Raw genomic sequence first — 15,083 nt, 5'->3', positions numbered from 1 at the left:
ACTACAACAGACTCAGTTAGATAATGCATTTGAAATGACAAGAGGGCTTTTGATCTGCAAGGGGCTCAGTTGTGTGTAAAGTATACTTCTGCACCAGCTTTTACCTTTAGGAATTAATCCCTTCTTTGCTTTGGCAAGATGTCTGTGAGAACTCTCCCGCTGGTTTTCATTAATCTGGGTGGAGAGATGCTTTACATACTGGACCAACGCCTGCGAGCTCACAACACGTCTGAGGACAATTCAGAGAAAGGTAGCAGTAAATAGACTGACAGGCCTGTTAGGTGTGTACGTGTTTAGCCCCAAGTCATTCCTCCTCTTGACAGCTGTAGCTGCAGCTGTCAGACGTCAGCTTATGAACTGAACATGTTCATTGTATTTGTCATGTGCAACACCTTGAATGACAAGTCTGTTTCTTTTGTTTTCTTTCATGGTAACCCTACTTGGATGAAGGAGTGTGGTCAGAGTATGACAGAAAAAGAGGTATCTATGCCACACCTCAGCACATTAATGTTCAACCCCTTTAGTATAGTGTTTACCTCCCAGACTAAAACTTTTGCATTTCTTTTTAAATGTACATTCTCTGTTTTTGTACAGTAGCTTGGTAGATCTTATGTGTTCAATTCATAGACTGAATAGGTTCGATTCCACTTGTCTCCAGAGATGTAACCACCTTCCTGTTTTCCTTTATTTCTAGTCATGAATGACATCGTTGGTACCATGTTCAATAAAGGCTTCATGGATGAGCTTCTCAAACCTCAGCAGCTGTATTCTCACAGGACAATGAAAACAGTGCTAACTCGTATAGCACATGCCTCAATCATGAGGCTAAACCCGGCCAGCATGGACAGGGTACGTTCAAGATAATAGAAAGATTCTAGAAATTATACAAAGCGTTGTTGATGAATCCAAATGAAGTCAGTTTAGCTGTAAAAGTGCTCAGACCAAATTTCTCAGGGATTGTGCCCGGTAAACTCTGAAGGTGTTTAAAAAGAGGTGTTGGAACTGATGAGCATGTCTGGACTTGAATATTTGCTGATGATAAGTACCCTTGATAATTGTGCATGAAAAAGTTATATTCATGCATATTATTTCTATTTTTCGCCTGTATTGATGCACAATGATTGCCATCAGTAGTGTGTGACCTGGTAAAGCTCTTGAAGGAATAATAACTTTAATAAGGTTGATCTTAATGTCACCACAGAGCATCAGAGAAACTGACTCATGACATGAAACTGGATTATTTTGTGTTTTCAGTGGTTTAAAAAAAATCTTGACTTACACTTGAAAAAATACAGCCTCAAAACGAGTGTGGAAATTGACCGTTTGCTAACATTTTGCTAGTTTTGACTTTTCCCTAAGTAGTTTCAATCAGTCACGCCTCTGATAGAAATGTCATGTCCGTGCTTTGTGCTGATATAGTAATGTAGTGCAGTGCTGGGCCGACATGTATTCATGATTATACTGTTTTTCTGTCTGTTTCTTGTAGCTTTACGAGCTGATGATAATGGCATTCAAATATCAAGTCTTCCTCTGTCCACGGCCAAGAGACTTGCTGCTCATCTCCTACAACCACATAGATACCATCAGGGAACTGGTAAAAGGAACCCCTGTGGCTTTGAATCAAGTGGAGGAGGCACACAGGAAAATCATTGAGGTACACTTTGAGCCCTGCTGAATTATTCTCGTTAAAATGTTCAGACCCAGGGAGGGCAGTAAAAACAGTCTGTACTTTAAGTCAGTCCATACTGTCTAGATTCCAGCTGTCAGTTTTTATCACCTGTACATTTAGCCTCCATCCTGTGTGACCAGTTTTTTTTCTTCTCCCTGCTGCAGGTTTACACGTCGTTATCAGATGGCGAATTCCAGCTTCTACGACAAACACTGCTCATATTCTTACAAGACAGCCATGTTCGGGTGAATCCTCCCTCCTTTTATTAATCCCTCCAGACAAATGAAATGATGATAACAACTATAACATCTTGTACTCTTGTCTCAGGTGTCACTTTTCATGAAAAGTAAAGTCCAGAATCCAAACGGTCGCTTCGTCCTGACCCCATCAGGCCCAGTGCCTAATGGAATAGATGTTCCGGGGCTCATTAGGTAGGAAGCTGATGAGCATTAACATTACATTTATATGTTTTGATAAGAATTCCTAGAATTGCCAAATGGGGCATAAGGCATCATCTTCTTGTCAGAGTCAGCACACAAGGTCAAATAGCGAACAACACCCAAAGAATCTATCATCCATCACACCATTTGATGACTTAAGAGTGACATTTTAACAAATATGGGGTAGATAGATTAGCATGGTGTTTCCTGCAAACATTATAGATCTCCTACTCCTGATAACTTTTGACCCCCCTCACTTTACCTTAAGTACCACAAAGAGGTCAAAGCTTCAGTAACTTCTGAAATCTGTCACAGACAGTCCCCATAAGGATGTTGGTAATAACTTGGTTGGCTCCTCAACTTTTAATCTAGCATTATTTATCTGATACTTTGTGTAAGGACCAAATAATAGCTAAAATATCAGCATTCTTTTTGGGTGACAATAACCTAGTGTTATTATGCTAACAGGCTAAACAAGAATGGGAACATTTTACCCACAAAACACCAGTTTCACCATTCTCATAAGGTGTTTTTCGACCGCAGGAACTTTACCCCAGAACTAGGGACTTTACTTCTGAACTATGTGAGTTTCGACCGGAGGAACCAGGGACTAAATTTAGTTCAGGGGCACAGTTGTTTCGCACAGTTGTTGAAACACAGAGGGAGTTCCTGGGAATGCATACTAGTTTAGATTTTTATTAAGATTTCAAAATATTATTTACATTTTTTTTTTCTCCATATGTCACTGGCCTGATTTACACAATCTACCCGGGGCTTCAGCCCGTGGTTGAAACGCAGACAACAATGGGGGCACAGGGACCTTTTAGTTCAGGGTAAAGTAGTTCTGGGGGCTAAAAGACCCCGGAACTCCTGGCTAGAAATTGAACATTCAGTTAGACAACACTCTCTAGCTTTTGATCAAATAATAACATTGCAGTATTTACTCTACACCGGCTAACAAAGCTTAGATAGTAAAGCTAAAATGTCTTATAGCTGAATATAAAACTACCTGATTATAATCCAGATGCTTCTGTGTGACCACAGTTTCCACAGCAAAGATTCACAGAGAGTGATACGTTTGACTGTTACAAAACAACAGGAAGAGATTTTTCATCAGAAAACACTTACACGTGTACTGGATGAGATCAGACAAACAGATAAGATTTACTGTTTTGTCCACAGGGGGTACCAAAATCAAAACAAATATAAGGTTCTTCACACAAGATTTGAGGGTAGACTTTTCAAAACAGCTAAAGTCACATTTATTTTCTTCTTTCTCTTAAATTGCTAAATAAGGTTCAAAAACCTCTCAACCTTTTCATTTTTGGCACACTTCAACAATTTCATGGCATATGTTGGCTACATTTCTGTGATCTTGATCGCAGTCTTTTTTCCTACCCTGGTTGTTAGAAACCACAATCACACACAATCTAAATCAAACTGCTCATACTGGGGATGTTTGACACAGCGCTCTGCAGACAAGCTGTCGTGGCCTCATTTTAAATTCTCTATTTGTTGTCCAATTCAAAATTCCAGAGTGTCACAATCTGTTTCCTGTTTCTACAGGACGTTCGATGATAAAGGGAAAGAAGTGAAACGGAGTGAGTTCCCCATAGGAGGAAGTTACACCAGCCCCATCAGAGAGGGATCTCTTGATCTGCATGGAGACCGAGTCATCAGACTGGGGCTGAATATGTATGTGGACTGTTTGCTTCTGCATTACATCCACTTTATAATGTGTCTGGTACATGAGAAGATAACCTGGTGTGTGTTGTGTTTCATGAATTAAAGGTACACTGTGAACCATCCAGAGGAGACACACACATCCAAGGCTGCCTCTGTCAAGGTATTAAAAGGTCTTTTTCATTTCACAGGGGATTCTGGGACAGTTGCGTAAATGTCACCTGAAGTAATCATTACCTCAGTGCTTTCTATAAAGACTGGGGAAGCTGAGGGTTCCTGTTTGTGCCAGAAGAATCACCCAATCACAGAAAATATTGCTTACACTGCAATATTTTTCCCATTGTATACCGTAAAGGTGACATATTATGCGAAATTGACTTTTTAATGGTTCTCTACCTGAAATATGTGTCCCTGGCATGTGTACAAATTTCACGTTTCAGTTTTCAGTGTTTTTCATACATCCAGTCTGTAACGGAAGTCAGAGCTCGGAGCTTGTTCAGCCCATAAACTGTATAAAATACAACTCCTACTCTGCTTTTCATTACCTGCACACTTGTGTGCTAACAAGGAGCTTAGGAGGGAGGCATGCAAGTTGTAGGCTGTCTTAATAAACACAAAGGTCGGTTTTACTCCCCACGTCTGCAGATTTGAAGATCTAGTGGATGATTTTTATTTTTCATGAAAAAGTGCTAGCGCTAGTTAGCATAGCCACATAGCTACATGTTAGATGTGTACCAAGACACACGTCGACATACTGACAAATAAAACAACAAGAAACACAGAATCTGTGACCAATCGTTCAGAAAGGTCCTGCTGCAGGCGCCTCTCCATCAGGATCAAATTCAGAGGCTTGAAGTAACGCGGGTCTTTGAGAAGCCGTGTATATTCAGCCAACATGTAAACATTAGATCAACGTGCTGGACAGCCGAGGGCACATCCACTTCCTGAGGGGGCGTGGTCAGAGAGCTCATTCTCATTTAAAGGCACAGACACAGAAAACAGCCTGTTCTGAGCAGGGCTGAAAAAGAGGGGTTTACAGGCAGACCAAAATCTGATTTCAGAGTGTTTTTCTGAGCAATAAACTTTAAAGACATGTTTTGGGGACCTCTTAGACCAATATATTTTGATGAAAAAGAGCATAATATGTCACCTTTAATCTAATTTACAAACAGCATAAAAGAGTATTTGGTTTAGATTAAGCACATTAACCCTAGAACACTATTGTTAAAATTAGCACCATGACTAACGCAGGCTGTTTTATAATTTACCCAATAAAAAGTACTTGTCATCAAAATACATCAAAATATGACAATACATGACAAATAAGAGTAGTCATCTTTTATTTTAAACTGTGCCATGTCCAACAAAATGAAAAAAATGTATCATTGGGGGACCCTTTAAAAATGCTCCAAAATTTCTGAAAGTTGGAATTTGTAACCAAAAATTTCTAAAACAAAAAATGATGAAACTGGAAACTTGGTGTTCAGTCCACCCATTCCTGGGACATTTGAGACTTCCCTGGTGAAGGCACAGTCTCCTTGACACACAAACAGCTGCAGGAGAGAGAAACAAAAAAGGGTGAAAATCACTCGAACACGTGCCTGGAGGAAAAAGCAGGTTTTGGAGTGAGGAAACACCCACACCTTCAAAGACGTCAAAGACAATGCTGAAGCTGCCCAGGGACCCATGACACTTAGACAAACACAACATGATGAAAATCATGTCAATGTGTTTGCCCGGGTGAAAATCACCCAAACACTTCTTAGTGGAGAGTCTCAAGGTTTAGTATAAAGTATGAATGTGCTCTCACTGTTTTCAATTATACTGTACGTTACTTTCACTCATCAATACAGCTGCATTATCCCCATAGGCAACAGTTCACATACATTAAATAGGAGAATAGCACTGCCAACTACAACCTGCCTCACTTCCCCTCACTTGATGTTTGATGGTTGCTGTGAATATTTTGTTTGTACAGAATCCCTTGGTATCTATGGAGAGCTGTGGCTTCATAATTAGCCTCATGAAAGATTAACTGCCTCTCTTGCTCCCTAGCACCACCAAAATATTGAAGTGTTTAATTAACAGGAGAATTGCAGGTTAACCTCGGCCGTTGTTTCGTAACCTCCCACAGCTAACTGGCACACCTATGTGTACAGGAGGAGTCGTCATTATGTAGTAAATTGCTGTATTTATGTAATGTTTGTTATTTGAAAGTTCACCATCACTATCATCTCTCTCTCTCTCTTAATCTCCTCTATCCCTCTTTCCAACCCCAACTCGGTCTCAGCAGATGTGTGTCTAACATGAGTCTGGTTCTGCTCACGCCTGTTAAAGGAAGTTTGTCCTTGCCGCTGTAACTTGCTAAATGCTGCAAAGTGCTCTGCTCATGGTGGCATAAGATGAGATCAGACTGAGTCCTGATGCAAGATGGGAATGGATCTTATCCTGTCTTGATGTTGGGTCTTTTTTAATAATATAACATAGAGTACATTCTCAGACAAAGCTAAGTCTTGGCTAAAATACTCACTTAAATATTTATGTTCGATGCCGGGATGGAAGATGAGGAAGTTCACTTTATTTACATCTCTAAGCGTCAGCAGAAAATGTTGTACTGTTATATGGCATTGATCATTTCTTGGGAAAGAGTGGTTTAATCACAAACCATTGTTGTCTCATGACAAATTAAGCACTGTGAGAGACAGATTTAAACATTCATCAGTTATATAAAGTAGTAAAAGTAGAATGGTATTAGAATTCCGAATGTTACAAGAATTCCGGAATGTTACAAGAATTCTGGAATGTTACCAGCATTCCGGAATGGTGCCAGAATTCCGGAATGTGACCAGCATTCCTGAATGTTACCAAAATTCCGGAATGTTACCCTAATTCCGGAATGTTACCAAAATTCTGGAATGTTACCCGAATTCCGGAATGTTACCAAAATTCCGGAATGTTAATAGAATTCCGGAATGTTACCAGAATTCCGGAATGTTACCAGAATACCTGAATGTAACAAGAATTCTGGAATGTTACCAGCATTCCGGAATGGTGCCAGAATTCCGGAATGTGACCAGAATTCCTGAATGTTACCAAAATTCCGGAATGTTACCCGAATTCTGGAATGTTACCAAAATTCTGGAATGTTACCCGAATTCCGGAATGTTACCAAAATTCCGGAATGTTAATAGAATTCTGGAATGTTACCAGAATTCGGGAATGTTACCAGAATACCTGAATGTTACCCGAATTCTGGAATGTTGCCAGAATTCCAGAATGTTACTCAAATTCCGGAATGTTACTAGAATTCCGGAATGTTACCTGAATTTCGGAATGTTACCAGAATTCCAGAATGTTACTCAAATTCCGGAATGTTACTAGAATTCCGTAATGTTACCTGAATTTCGGAATGTTACCAGAATTCCAGAATGTTACTCAAATTCCGTAATGTTACTAGAATTCTGGAATGTTGCCAGAATTCCAGAATGTTACTAGAATTCCAGAATGTTACTCGAATTCTGAAATGTTGCCAGAATTCCGGAATGTTACTAGAATTCCGGAATGTTACCAGAATTCTGGAATGTTGCCAGAATTCCGGAATGTTACCAGAATTCTAGAATTGTACCAGAATTCCAGAATGTAACTAGAATATGAAATGTTACCAGAATTCCGGAATGTTACCAGAATTCCGGATAATTGTTTACATTCAGATTACTTGAAGTGTCAGACATTCACTCTACCTAAATCTGCCCCCACTTTGCACCTCCATCCAGACAGATGACACCCCGAACCTGCTGGCCAAAGAGGAGCTGAACCAGCTGGCTCGTCTGATGGGCAGCATGAAGGCCGAGAACACGCCCGAACCTGAGCCTGTGTTAAGGATCAATCTGTTTAACACGGACCAAGAAGAGGAGGAGGAAGAGGCGTGAGTGCTCCTATTTTATTATGTGTTTGTATTGTCAATCAACTAATGTTAACAATAAGACTTTACTTTTGTTAACAGGAGAACAGCAGGGGGAGCTGGAGAGCCATTGTTTGGAGTGATAAATATTCAAGCAATGCAGGTACAGTGTGAAGGAGTAGACTGTTTCAGCCAGCTTTTAGATGTAAATAAACAATCTGTAAACAATAGTACAACCTGACAGAGGAATCACAGTGTATTTACTAAGTTAATTTAAACCACACATCACTAAATGTACATCAAACATGATGAATGATTCCATCATCCAAATTCTTCTGTACAGTCTTTACTCATCAGCTCATTAGCCACGTTTGTGACATGTTCTCGATGTTGTCTGATTCAGGATGAACAGGTTGCCACTCAGCTGGCTCAAATCGCCGGACAGTTCACCGAAGGAGAAGAGCCGTCTGAAGATCCCAGCAGCAGCAGCGACGGCAACAAAGGAGACGACCTGCTGGCCATGATGGACCACCTCTGACACTGCAGCGTAGTTTGTAATGAGACCTCAGATTAATTTACTGTATCAACTTTACTGCCTCACTCTGGATTAGTCTTTATCTAAAGGAAAATCCTGTTATATTTCACTGTGAGATTCGAGCTTAAATTGTGACACTTGTTTATGAGTTTAGATCTACACTTTGCACTTAAAATGTTAAGTAATACAAGATAATTTTTCTTTTACTGACAATGCACAGAATCTATTACTTTATTTATATTGTGTTTAACTATGGTTTTAAAAGACTAGCATGTATGACCTCAACAAATGTGAGAACTTATATGTATATATGTTTAATATTAAGTTTAAAATACATTATTCTTTCAAGTTTGAATATGGTAATTCAATGTTTTCAATAAAGCATATATTCTTATCATTTACGTCTCTGAATCAATGTGTTGTGTACTTTGCTGGTATTTATTCTTTTTTCAGAATAGATTTTCCCTAATTTAATGACTAAATTGTCTTAAGAGTGGGATTCATATGTAAATATTGTGCATGGATGCATCGTGCATACAAAAAACAATCAAAATCAAACAGTATAGATATATTGTAAGGTATTTATGTGATGAAATGCATTGTTTTTATGTATGTATATATTGATTTATTAGGGGTAATGTATATGCAGTCTAAACATACCATGTATTGTTTCCATTCTGTTTCTGCAGACTTTTTGTAAGCACCAATCAGAGTAATCACCTTGCTACTTTCATATGCATCTTTTTTTTATTTTGAATTGTCCTATTATTTTAATCCTAACCCTACATTCTTCTCTTCATAGGTGAGGGAATTATCACAGTTTTCTCTTCAATCTTTATTTGTATAGCGCCAAATCACAACAAACGTTATCTCAAAACACTTTTACAAACATAGGAGGTCTAGACCATACTCTATGTCGAATTAGGAAAAGAGACCCAACTTCAGACTCAGTCTGACCCCACCTTAATCCACCATGAGCATTGCACCTCGCAGTATTTAGCTAGTTACAGTGGCAAGGAAAAACTTCCTTTAACAGGCAGAAACCTCGAGCAGAACCAGACTCATGTAAGACAGCCATCTGCCTCGACCGAGTTCGGTCTGGAAAGAGGGATAGATGAGAATAAGAGAGAGAGGGAGCGGTGATAGTGATGAGATGAGTAGTAGTAGCTGTTGCCACTGGAGTCCAGCACGTCCGTATCAGCTGGGATCCGGAAAGTCCGCAGCAGGAGGACGTCTACGACAGCTCAGAGCAACCTACGAGACAAGGAAGCTCAAGGAACATAGAGACACAGGGACACAGGAACACAGGAACACAGGGACACTGGAACAAAGGGAAACTGGAACACAGGGACAGTGGAACACAGGGACATTGGAACACAGAAACAGAGGAACTCAGGGCCAGAGGAACACAGGGACATTGGAACACAGGGACAATGGAAAAAAGGGACACAGGGATACTGGAAAACAGGGACAAAGGAACAAAGGAACGCAGGAAATTAGGGACACAGGGACACAGGAACACAGGGACACTGGAACACAGGAACACTGGAACACAGGGACACTGGAACACAGGGACACTGGAAAACAGGGACACAGGAATATAGGGAGAAACATTCTGTTGAATGTTTGTAAAATATTTTATATAAATTATTTTATATTTCATGGTAACAAAAGGAGAGCATATAGTTAAACTTAGATCTATTCAAAGATCAGTAAACAAGTACAGTTTGAGCTCTATGTGCTGTGTGTATGTAGTTATCTCAATGAGCCTGCAGAGGGCGCTGTTGGTCTGCGTCGAAGCTATCATCAGGACTCAGGGACGCAAACGTAAACGTCATCACGTTGCACTTCCTGTTTGGGACTTGTTGCGGGAAATCAAAGTTGTTTGACTTTTCTGAACGGTTTACGTGAACCTACAGAGATCGTGAGGAGGTTTTTCACACAGAGGAAGCTTTGTACTGCAGGTAAATGTCTAAGTTTGCTCTCTTAAGGCTGTGTCTGACTTAAATTGGCCGCTGCTAAAGCTAATATTGAAGCTAAGATGCTAGCTGACTCCTCATTTTTATCACCTGCCTTCTTTGAAGCTAACCATTAGCACACTCTTGTACATATTTGTCATGGAGGTCACTTTTCAAAGTTGCTCTAAGTTGTATTGTAGTTAGAGAAACTTCTATTTGTTCTTTTCAAACTATCACGAAGTTAAATTTGGGTTCAAATTAAGAGCCAAGCTGATGTCATGTCTGCTGTTAGCAAACTCTCAGCAATTAAGATATGTAGGATCACTTCTGGTGCTGCTTTCAAAGGCTTGCATTCTTCCCTATTCATACAGATGTGTTTGCATTTGTAAGATAAATTGTACAGCATAGTAACAGGGCTCATTGGGTCACAGTTTGAGCAATAATCCACTAAAGGTGACATCATGCATGTGTTTATTCATAGTAAATACTAATTTAGCTAACCCTCTGCCTCCCTTCAGGTGTCACTGAACCTGAGACCTCCTCTTCATCAGTCCTCATGGAGTCAGAGAGGGCTGAATCCCCTCCGTCTGGCTCAGGGCCGACTGAAGTCTTCAACTCCATCAGGGAACGCACCATCGCAGAGAACAGCATGGTGGTCCTGCTGCAGGGTCTGCAGGGAGAGGTGACCACGGTGGACCTGAGGAATGAGAGCTCGGCAAAGGGCCGTGTGGTCAGCGTGGACGCCTTCATGAACGTCCGTCTGAAGGATGTGGTGTACCGGGATGGACGGGGTCAAGTCACACAGCTGCAGGACCTGTTTATCACCGGCAGGAACATTCGCTACGTTCACATCCCAGACCACATAGACATAATGAAGACCATCGAGAGCCAGCTGGCCAAGATACACAGAGTCCGCAACTTTGCCAGTCAAGGAGGAGGCAGAAAAGAGTTCAAGAAGAAAACAAACTAACTTTTTACTTTTATAGAAGAACATAAAACTCTGCTGGGTTCTGCTGAAGCAAGGTTGAGTTCATTACAAACTTTCATGGGTGCACAAACTCGGGACATTTCTTAAGCTCTTTAAAAAACCTTCACATTAAAAAAGGGAAAATCACCCGGTCATTGTAACAAAAATCTTTGGCCATAACCAACCTGTGAAGGGTCTGTAGATGTCTGAAGAGCTGAATTTATGAGTTCATTCGTCCTTGCTGCTTATCAACCAACAATAAGTTGGTACCAACATGTATGGGCTTTGTAGAGAACCTGTGGGTGAGTTAATTAGTTCAACACTGTGTGTTTGTGTTTGAGTAACTGCGTTTTAAGTTTGACATTGATTTCAGGTTGTTATATTCAGTTTCTGTTTGAGTAATGTTTGGAAATGCAGACATGAATTCAGATTAAAGATGAATAAAATTGACTGTGAATCCAAGAATCTCTTTTCTCCCCTTAGACTGTAAATTAGAAGTAATCAAAGCAGCTGTGGTGTGAGCTTTTTGAGCCATAGCAGTCTTGGGTTGTTTTCCAAACCGCCTGACTGTTCTGTTGGATCTATTGCTGGGTCAGGCGTCGCAGGATTTTCTGTTTCGGAAAGCGGAAGTAAACGACGTACAAGCTGATAACAAAACTGCATCACTTAAGTAAGAAGTGGTTCATATGGAATTAAATAATTTTCACAGACATGAACAGATGCCTCTGTAATAATTACTGGAAGTGACAAGGTTCACCTTCGGTTATTTCACATTACTTCACTGCATATGTAACAGACCATTAAACGTCTGGTAAAACTCCAGTACAGTAGGTGCCGGTAATGCACCTAAAAAACAGGTAGCGCTGTGCATTGTGGGAAACAGTACACAAGGGCTGTTTTCAAAACGGCCTGCTACATACTACCTACTGTAGTATGACTGTTCTGTTCGATCTATGTTGCAGTATGCTGGGTCAGACGTCACTGGATTTCCGGTTTCGGAAAGAGGAAGTAAACAACGACCAAACTGCTTCTTTAGCATCACTTATGATTTAAAAAGTTAAGACATGGTTTATATGGAATTTAATCATTTTCATAACACCTTAAAACTGAGTTTCCACCGTCGTAAAAAGAAGAGGAAAGAAAAAGCAGAAAGAGCGCTGTGCATTATGGGAAACAGTACGCGAGGCAGACTGGTCTGATGCATACAGAGGAGTTTTCCCAAATCAGTATGACATCCAGGTAGTTTTGGCATACTGCAGATTTTCCTCTTGTTCATATACTACATACTCAATTTTGATCAAATGAGAATGTACTGCTAGTAGTGATGGTGAGATGAAGCCTCATGAGGCATCGAACCACTTGAGCCAATTGGTTCGAGAAAGGGTTTATCTCTCGAAGCTTCATGTGCACACAAAACCACCTACTGGCCAGGTTTATCATCACAGGCAGCTGGATCTTAACCACATAATGTGTGATGCATTGAATTTTTGTCTGTTATGGGCATGACTATGAATTACAAAAAATGTATGACCATTAAAACCATTTCTGTACATAAATTATCATATATGTGTATGATAAAATATTTTTGAATGTATTCTGTGTGTGTACATTTTCCCAAAATGGTAGTATCATATGATATGGCAGGTTGTGTAATTATATTTTTCTGTCACTTTAGGAAAATTGAATTGGCTTAAGCAGGCAGAGGACAGTGAAAGTGATTGTGGAACTCGGAAGAGGGCACTGAAAATTGATGTCTTTTTTTTACTCTAGATGGGAATAAAATGTAAGAAGAAGACCTAAAATTAGAAATAGGGCTATAAACTTCTGAGAAACATGTTTGTTGAGAGACAAAATCAAGAGAGAGTCAGCCTGTTTTCTTAGCTGGTTCAATACAGATTTCTTTGGGAAGTAGTCGCCCCCTGCTGGCCAAAAGACAGAATGCAGGTTTGAGGCATTTTAGCATCAGCTTCACTTTTGAAACGAAGAGGCAACATCCACCTTTTATACAGCCTCTGCTTCAATCCCATCCCTGCTGTTGATATTAAAGTTAATCACAGAATGAAGGGAACGTAAGCCAGTTAACAGTGTGTGCAGGTGTGGCCGAGAGTGTCAGCAGAGTTATCCCATCATGCAACACAAAACTGTCTGTCCATCTTTGAAACCAGCCTCAGAGTTAATAACTGCCCATACGCAGGAAAACATTACTCATGGTCAGTGCCAGTCTGCTGGAGGGAAGGAAAAACAAGCCGGCATGTTTCCACAGCCTCCGCCTCGCAAACATCTCTGCTGCATGCATCAGTGAGCTGTCACCCTCTGACAACCAGCCGGGCAGGATGGGACTCTGATGCAGCCAATGAAAACGAGCAGAGCGCGTGAAAGGAAGAGAGTGTTTCGCTTGGAAACTGCCGATACACAAATAGGATTGGGAATTTGAGGAATTTGCAGAGGGGTATGTTATTCCTACAGAGTGTCAGGAAGAGGACAGGCCTGACACAACACAGGCAGAGGCAGATAAACCCAGTACCACAGAGCCATAGCATCATTTAGACTGCAGAGTGAATTAAATTAAGAGCAACAAGCACACAGGAATGTCCCTCAGCGGTCAGATCATTGTTTTGGTAGTGGCCTCGGTGTGTTTTTAGGGATATATTTTTCTCTTGACTGCTTTAAAAGCGACCTGGAGAATGGCAGTAGCCACATAATGACTGCTTACTGTGCTGCTAAAAACATGACCAAGCGCCACATCAACACTCACTTGACTCAGAATAGCACTTTACAGAGACAAAACCGCATAAACAGTTCTTCAACAATGCATCACACAGCCTGTCCACCAGCGCTCCAAGAAGTACTCCCAGTAAAGTTAAAGTACTCTGAGTTTCCTTTCTTATTTGGCTAAAAGTACGGGAGTGTCATGAGCAAAATGTCATTAGAAAAGGTGATGCATTTACATATTCTATGGGTATTTGAATAACTGATTTCTTAGTCCTAGTCGTGGCCAGGCTGCTCCTCAGGTCCGGAGAACAGGGGTCAAGAAAGAAAAATTAAAAAACGCACTTTCTAATCTATTAAAACCAATTTGTTTCCATACTTTTTTACGAAAGAGGATTGGGGCCACTGAAAAAAAATTAATTAAGGTCCAACATATTTTTTTATGTTTTTGTTCTGAGAAGAAAAGTCAGAATTCTGACTTTAATCCACTGAAAAAATAAATAAAAATAAGGTCCAATATATTTTGTTATTAGTCTGAGAAAAAAGTCAGAATTCTGACTTTAATCTCAGAATTCTGACTTCATTTTCAGATCTATAACTTTAATATTGGATATATTGGATTTTATTTTTATTTTTTTCAGTGGCCTTAATCCTCATCCTTCCTTTTTGGCTTCCTAAGGGAGCATCTATTTTTAAATCATTGCACGTTGAAGATGTAAAAGATCTCCTTCCACATTCACCCTCCTCATGTCTCAACGAATGTTTCTTTTATTCATGATTCTTCAGGGCCAAAGAAAGGAAATCCTCAACATAAGGATTACAGTAAAGGTTTTCTAAATTAAAATGAAAATTGAGTGTCATAACTTTGGATATTAGCCCATAGTACATAAACGGCTCTTAACACCACCCTCTATCAGTCACTCAGCTGATTACATAAACTGCTTCAGTGTGCCAACTCTTCGCAACCCACCTCCCCAGCACCTCCTTTCATGCCGTCTGATTTAACCAGTGTCACTGATGCCCGCCCTGTTCTATTCTGCTGCTGCTCTCCCTGCATTTTCATGTTTGAGGTGTGCTCTCCCAACCTCAGGCTTTGGGATTCCACATAAGCACATGGAGCCATACTGTCAAATATAACTTATTTTTATTTCTTTTTATTTAACCTTTATATAACCAGATGAGACCCATTGAGATCAAGACCTCATTTGCAAGGGCGACCTG

At 40.3% G+C, this 15,083-nt stretch overlaps 2 protein-coding genes across 2 annotated transcripts; both read left to right on the top strand.

Annotated features, from left to right (window-relative positions):
- Positions 1-138: 138 nt before the first annotated feature.
- oscp1a (organic solute carrier partner 1a) lies at positions 139-8,473 on the top strand. The gene is made up of 11 exons (XM_034704593.1): positions 139-250; positions 451-480; positions 695-849; positions 1,487-1,654; positions 1,834-1,914; positions 1,997-2,100; positions 3,676-3,804; positions 3,901-3,955; positions 7,566-7,717; positions 7,796-7,856; positions 8,097-8,473. The coding sequence occupies exons 1-11, from the start codon at positions 139-141 to the stop codon at positions 8,229-8,231; spliced, it is 1,182 nt and encodes a 393-aa protein (XP_034560484.1). The 3' UTR covers positions 8,232-8,473.
- Positions 8,474-10,044: 1,571 nt separating this feature from the next.
- Positions 10,045-11,603, top strand: lsm10 (LSM10, U7 small nuclear RNA associated). Its single transcript, XM_034704636.1, has 2 exons — positions 10,045-10,192; positions 10,705-11,603. Exon 2 carries the CDS (start codon positions 10,743-10,745, stop codon positions 11,154-11,156), a length of 414 nt encoding a protein of 137 aa, XP_034560527.1. The 5' UTR covers positions 10,045-10,192; positions 10,705-10,742; the 3' UTR covers positions 11,157-11,603.
- The last annotated feature ends 3,480 nt before the right edge of the window (positions 11,604-15,083 follow it).

The sequence above is a fragment of the Notolabrus celidotus genome, chromosome 16 (genome assembly GCF_009762535.1).
Source record: "Notolabrus celidotus isolate fNotCel1 chromosome 16, fNotCel1.pri, whole genome shotgun sequence".
Lineage (NCBI taxonomy): Eukaryota > Metazoa > Chordata > Actinopteri > Labriformes > Labridae > Notolabrus > Notolabrus celidotus.
This window is presented reverse-complemented; position numbering and strand designations above follow the sequence as displayed.

Coding starts and splice junctions, on each gene's coding strand:
- oscp1a (XM_034704593.1), top strand. CDS start 139: ATGTCTGTGAGAACTCTCCCGCTGGTTTTCATTAATCTGGGTGGAGAG. Junction 1,655..1,833: donor CACACAGGAAAATCATTGAG/GTACACTTTGAG, acceptor TCCCTGCTGCAG/GTTTACACGTCGTTATCAGA. Junction 7,718..7,795: donor GAAGAGGAGGAGGAAGAGGC/GTGAGTGCTCCT, acceptor TTTTGTTAACAG/GAGAACAGCAGGGGGAGCTG.
- lsm10 (XM_034704636.1), top strand. CDS start 10,743: ATGGAGTCAGAGAGGGCTGAATCCCCTCCGTCTGGCTCAGGGCCGACT.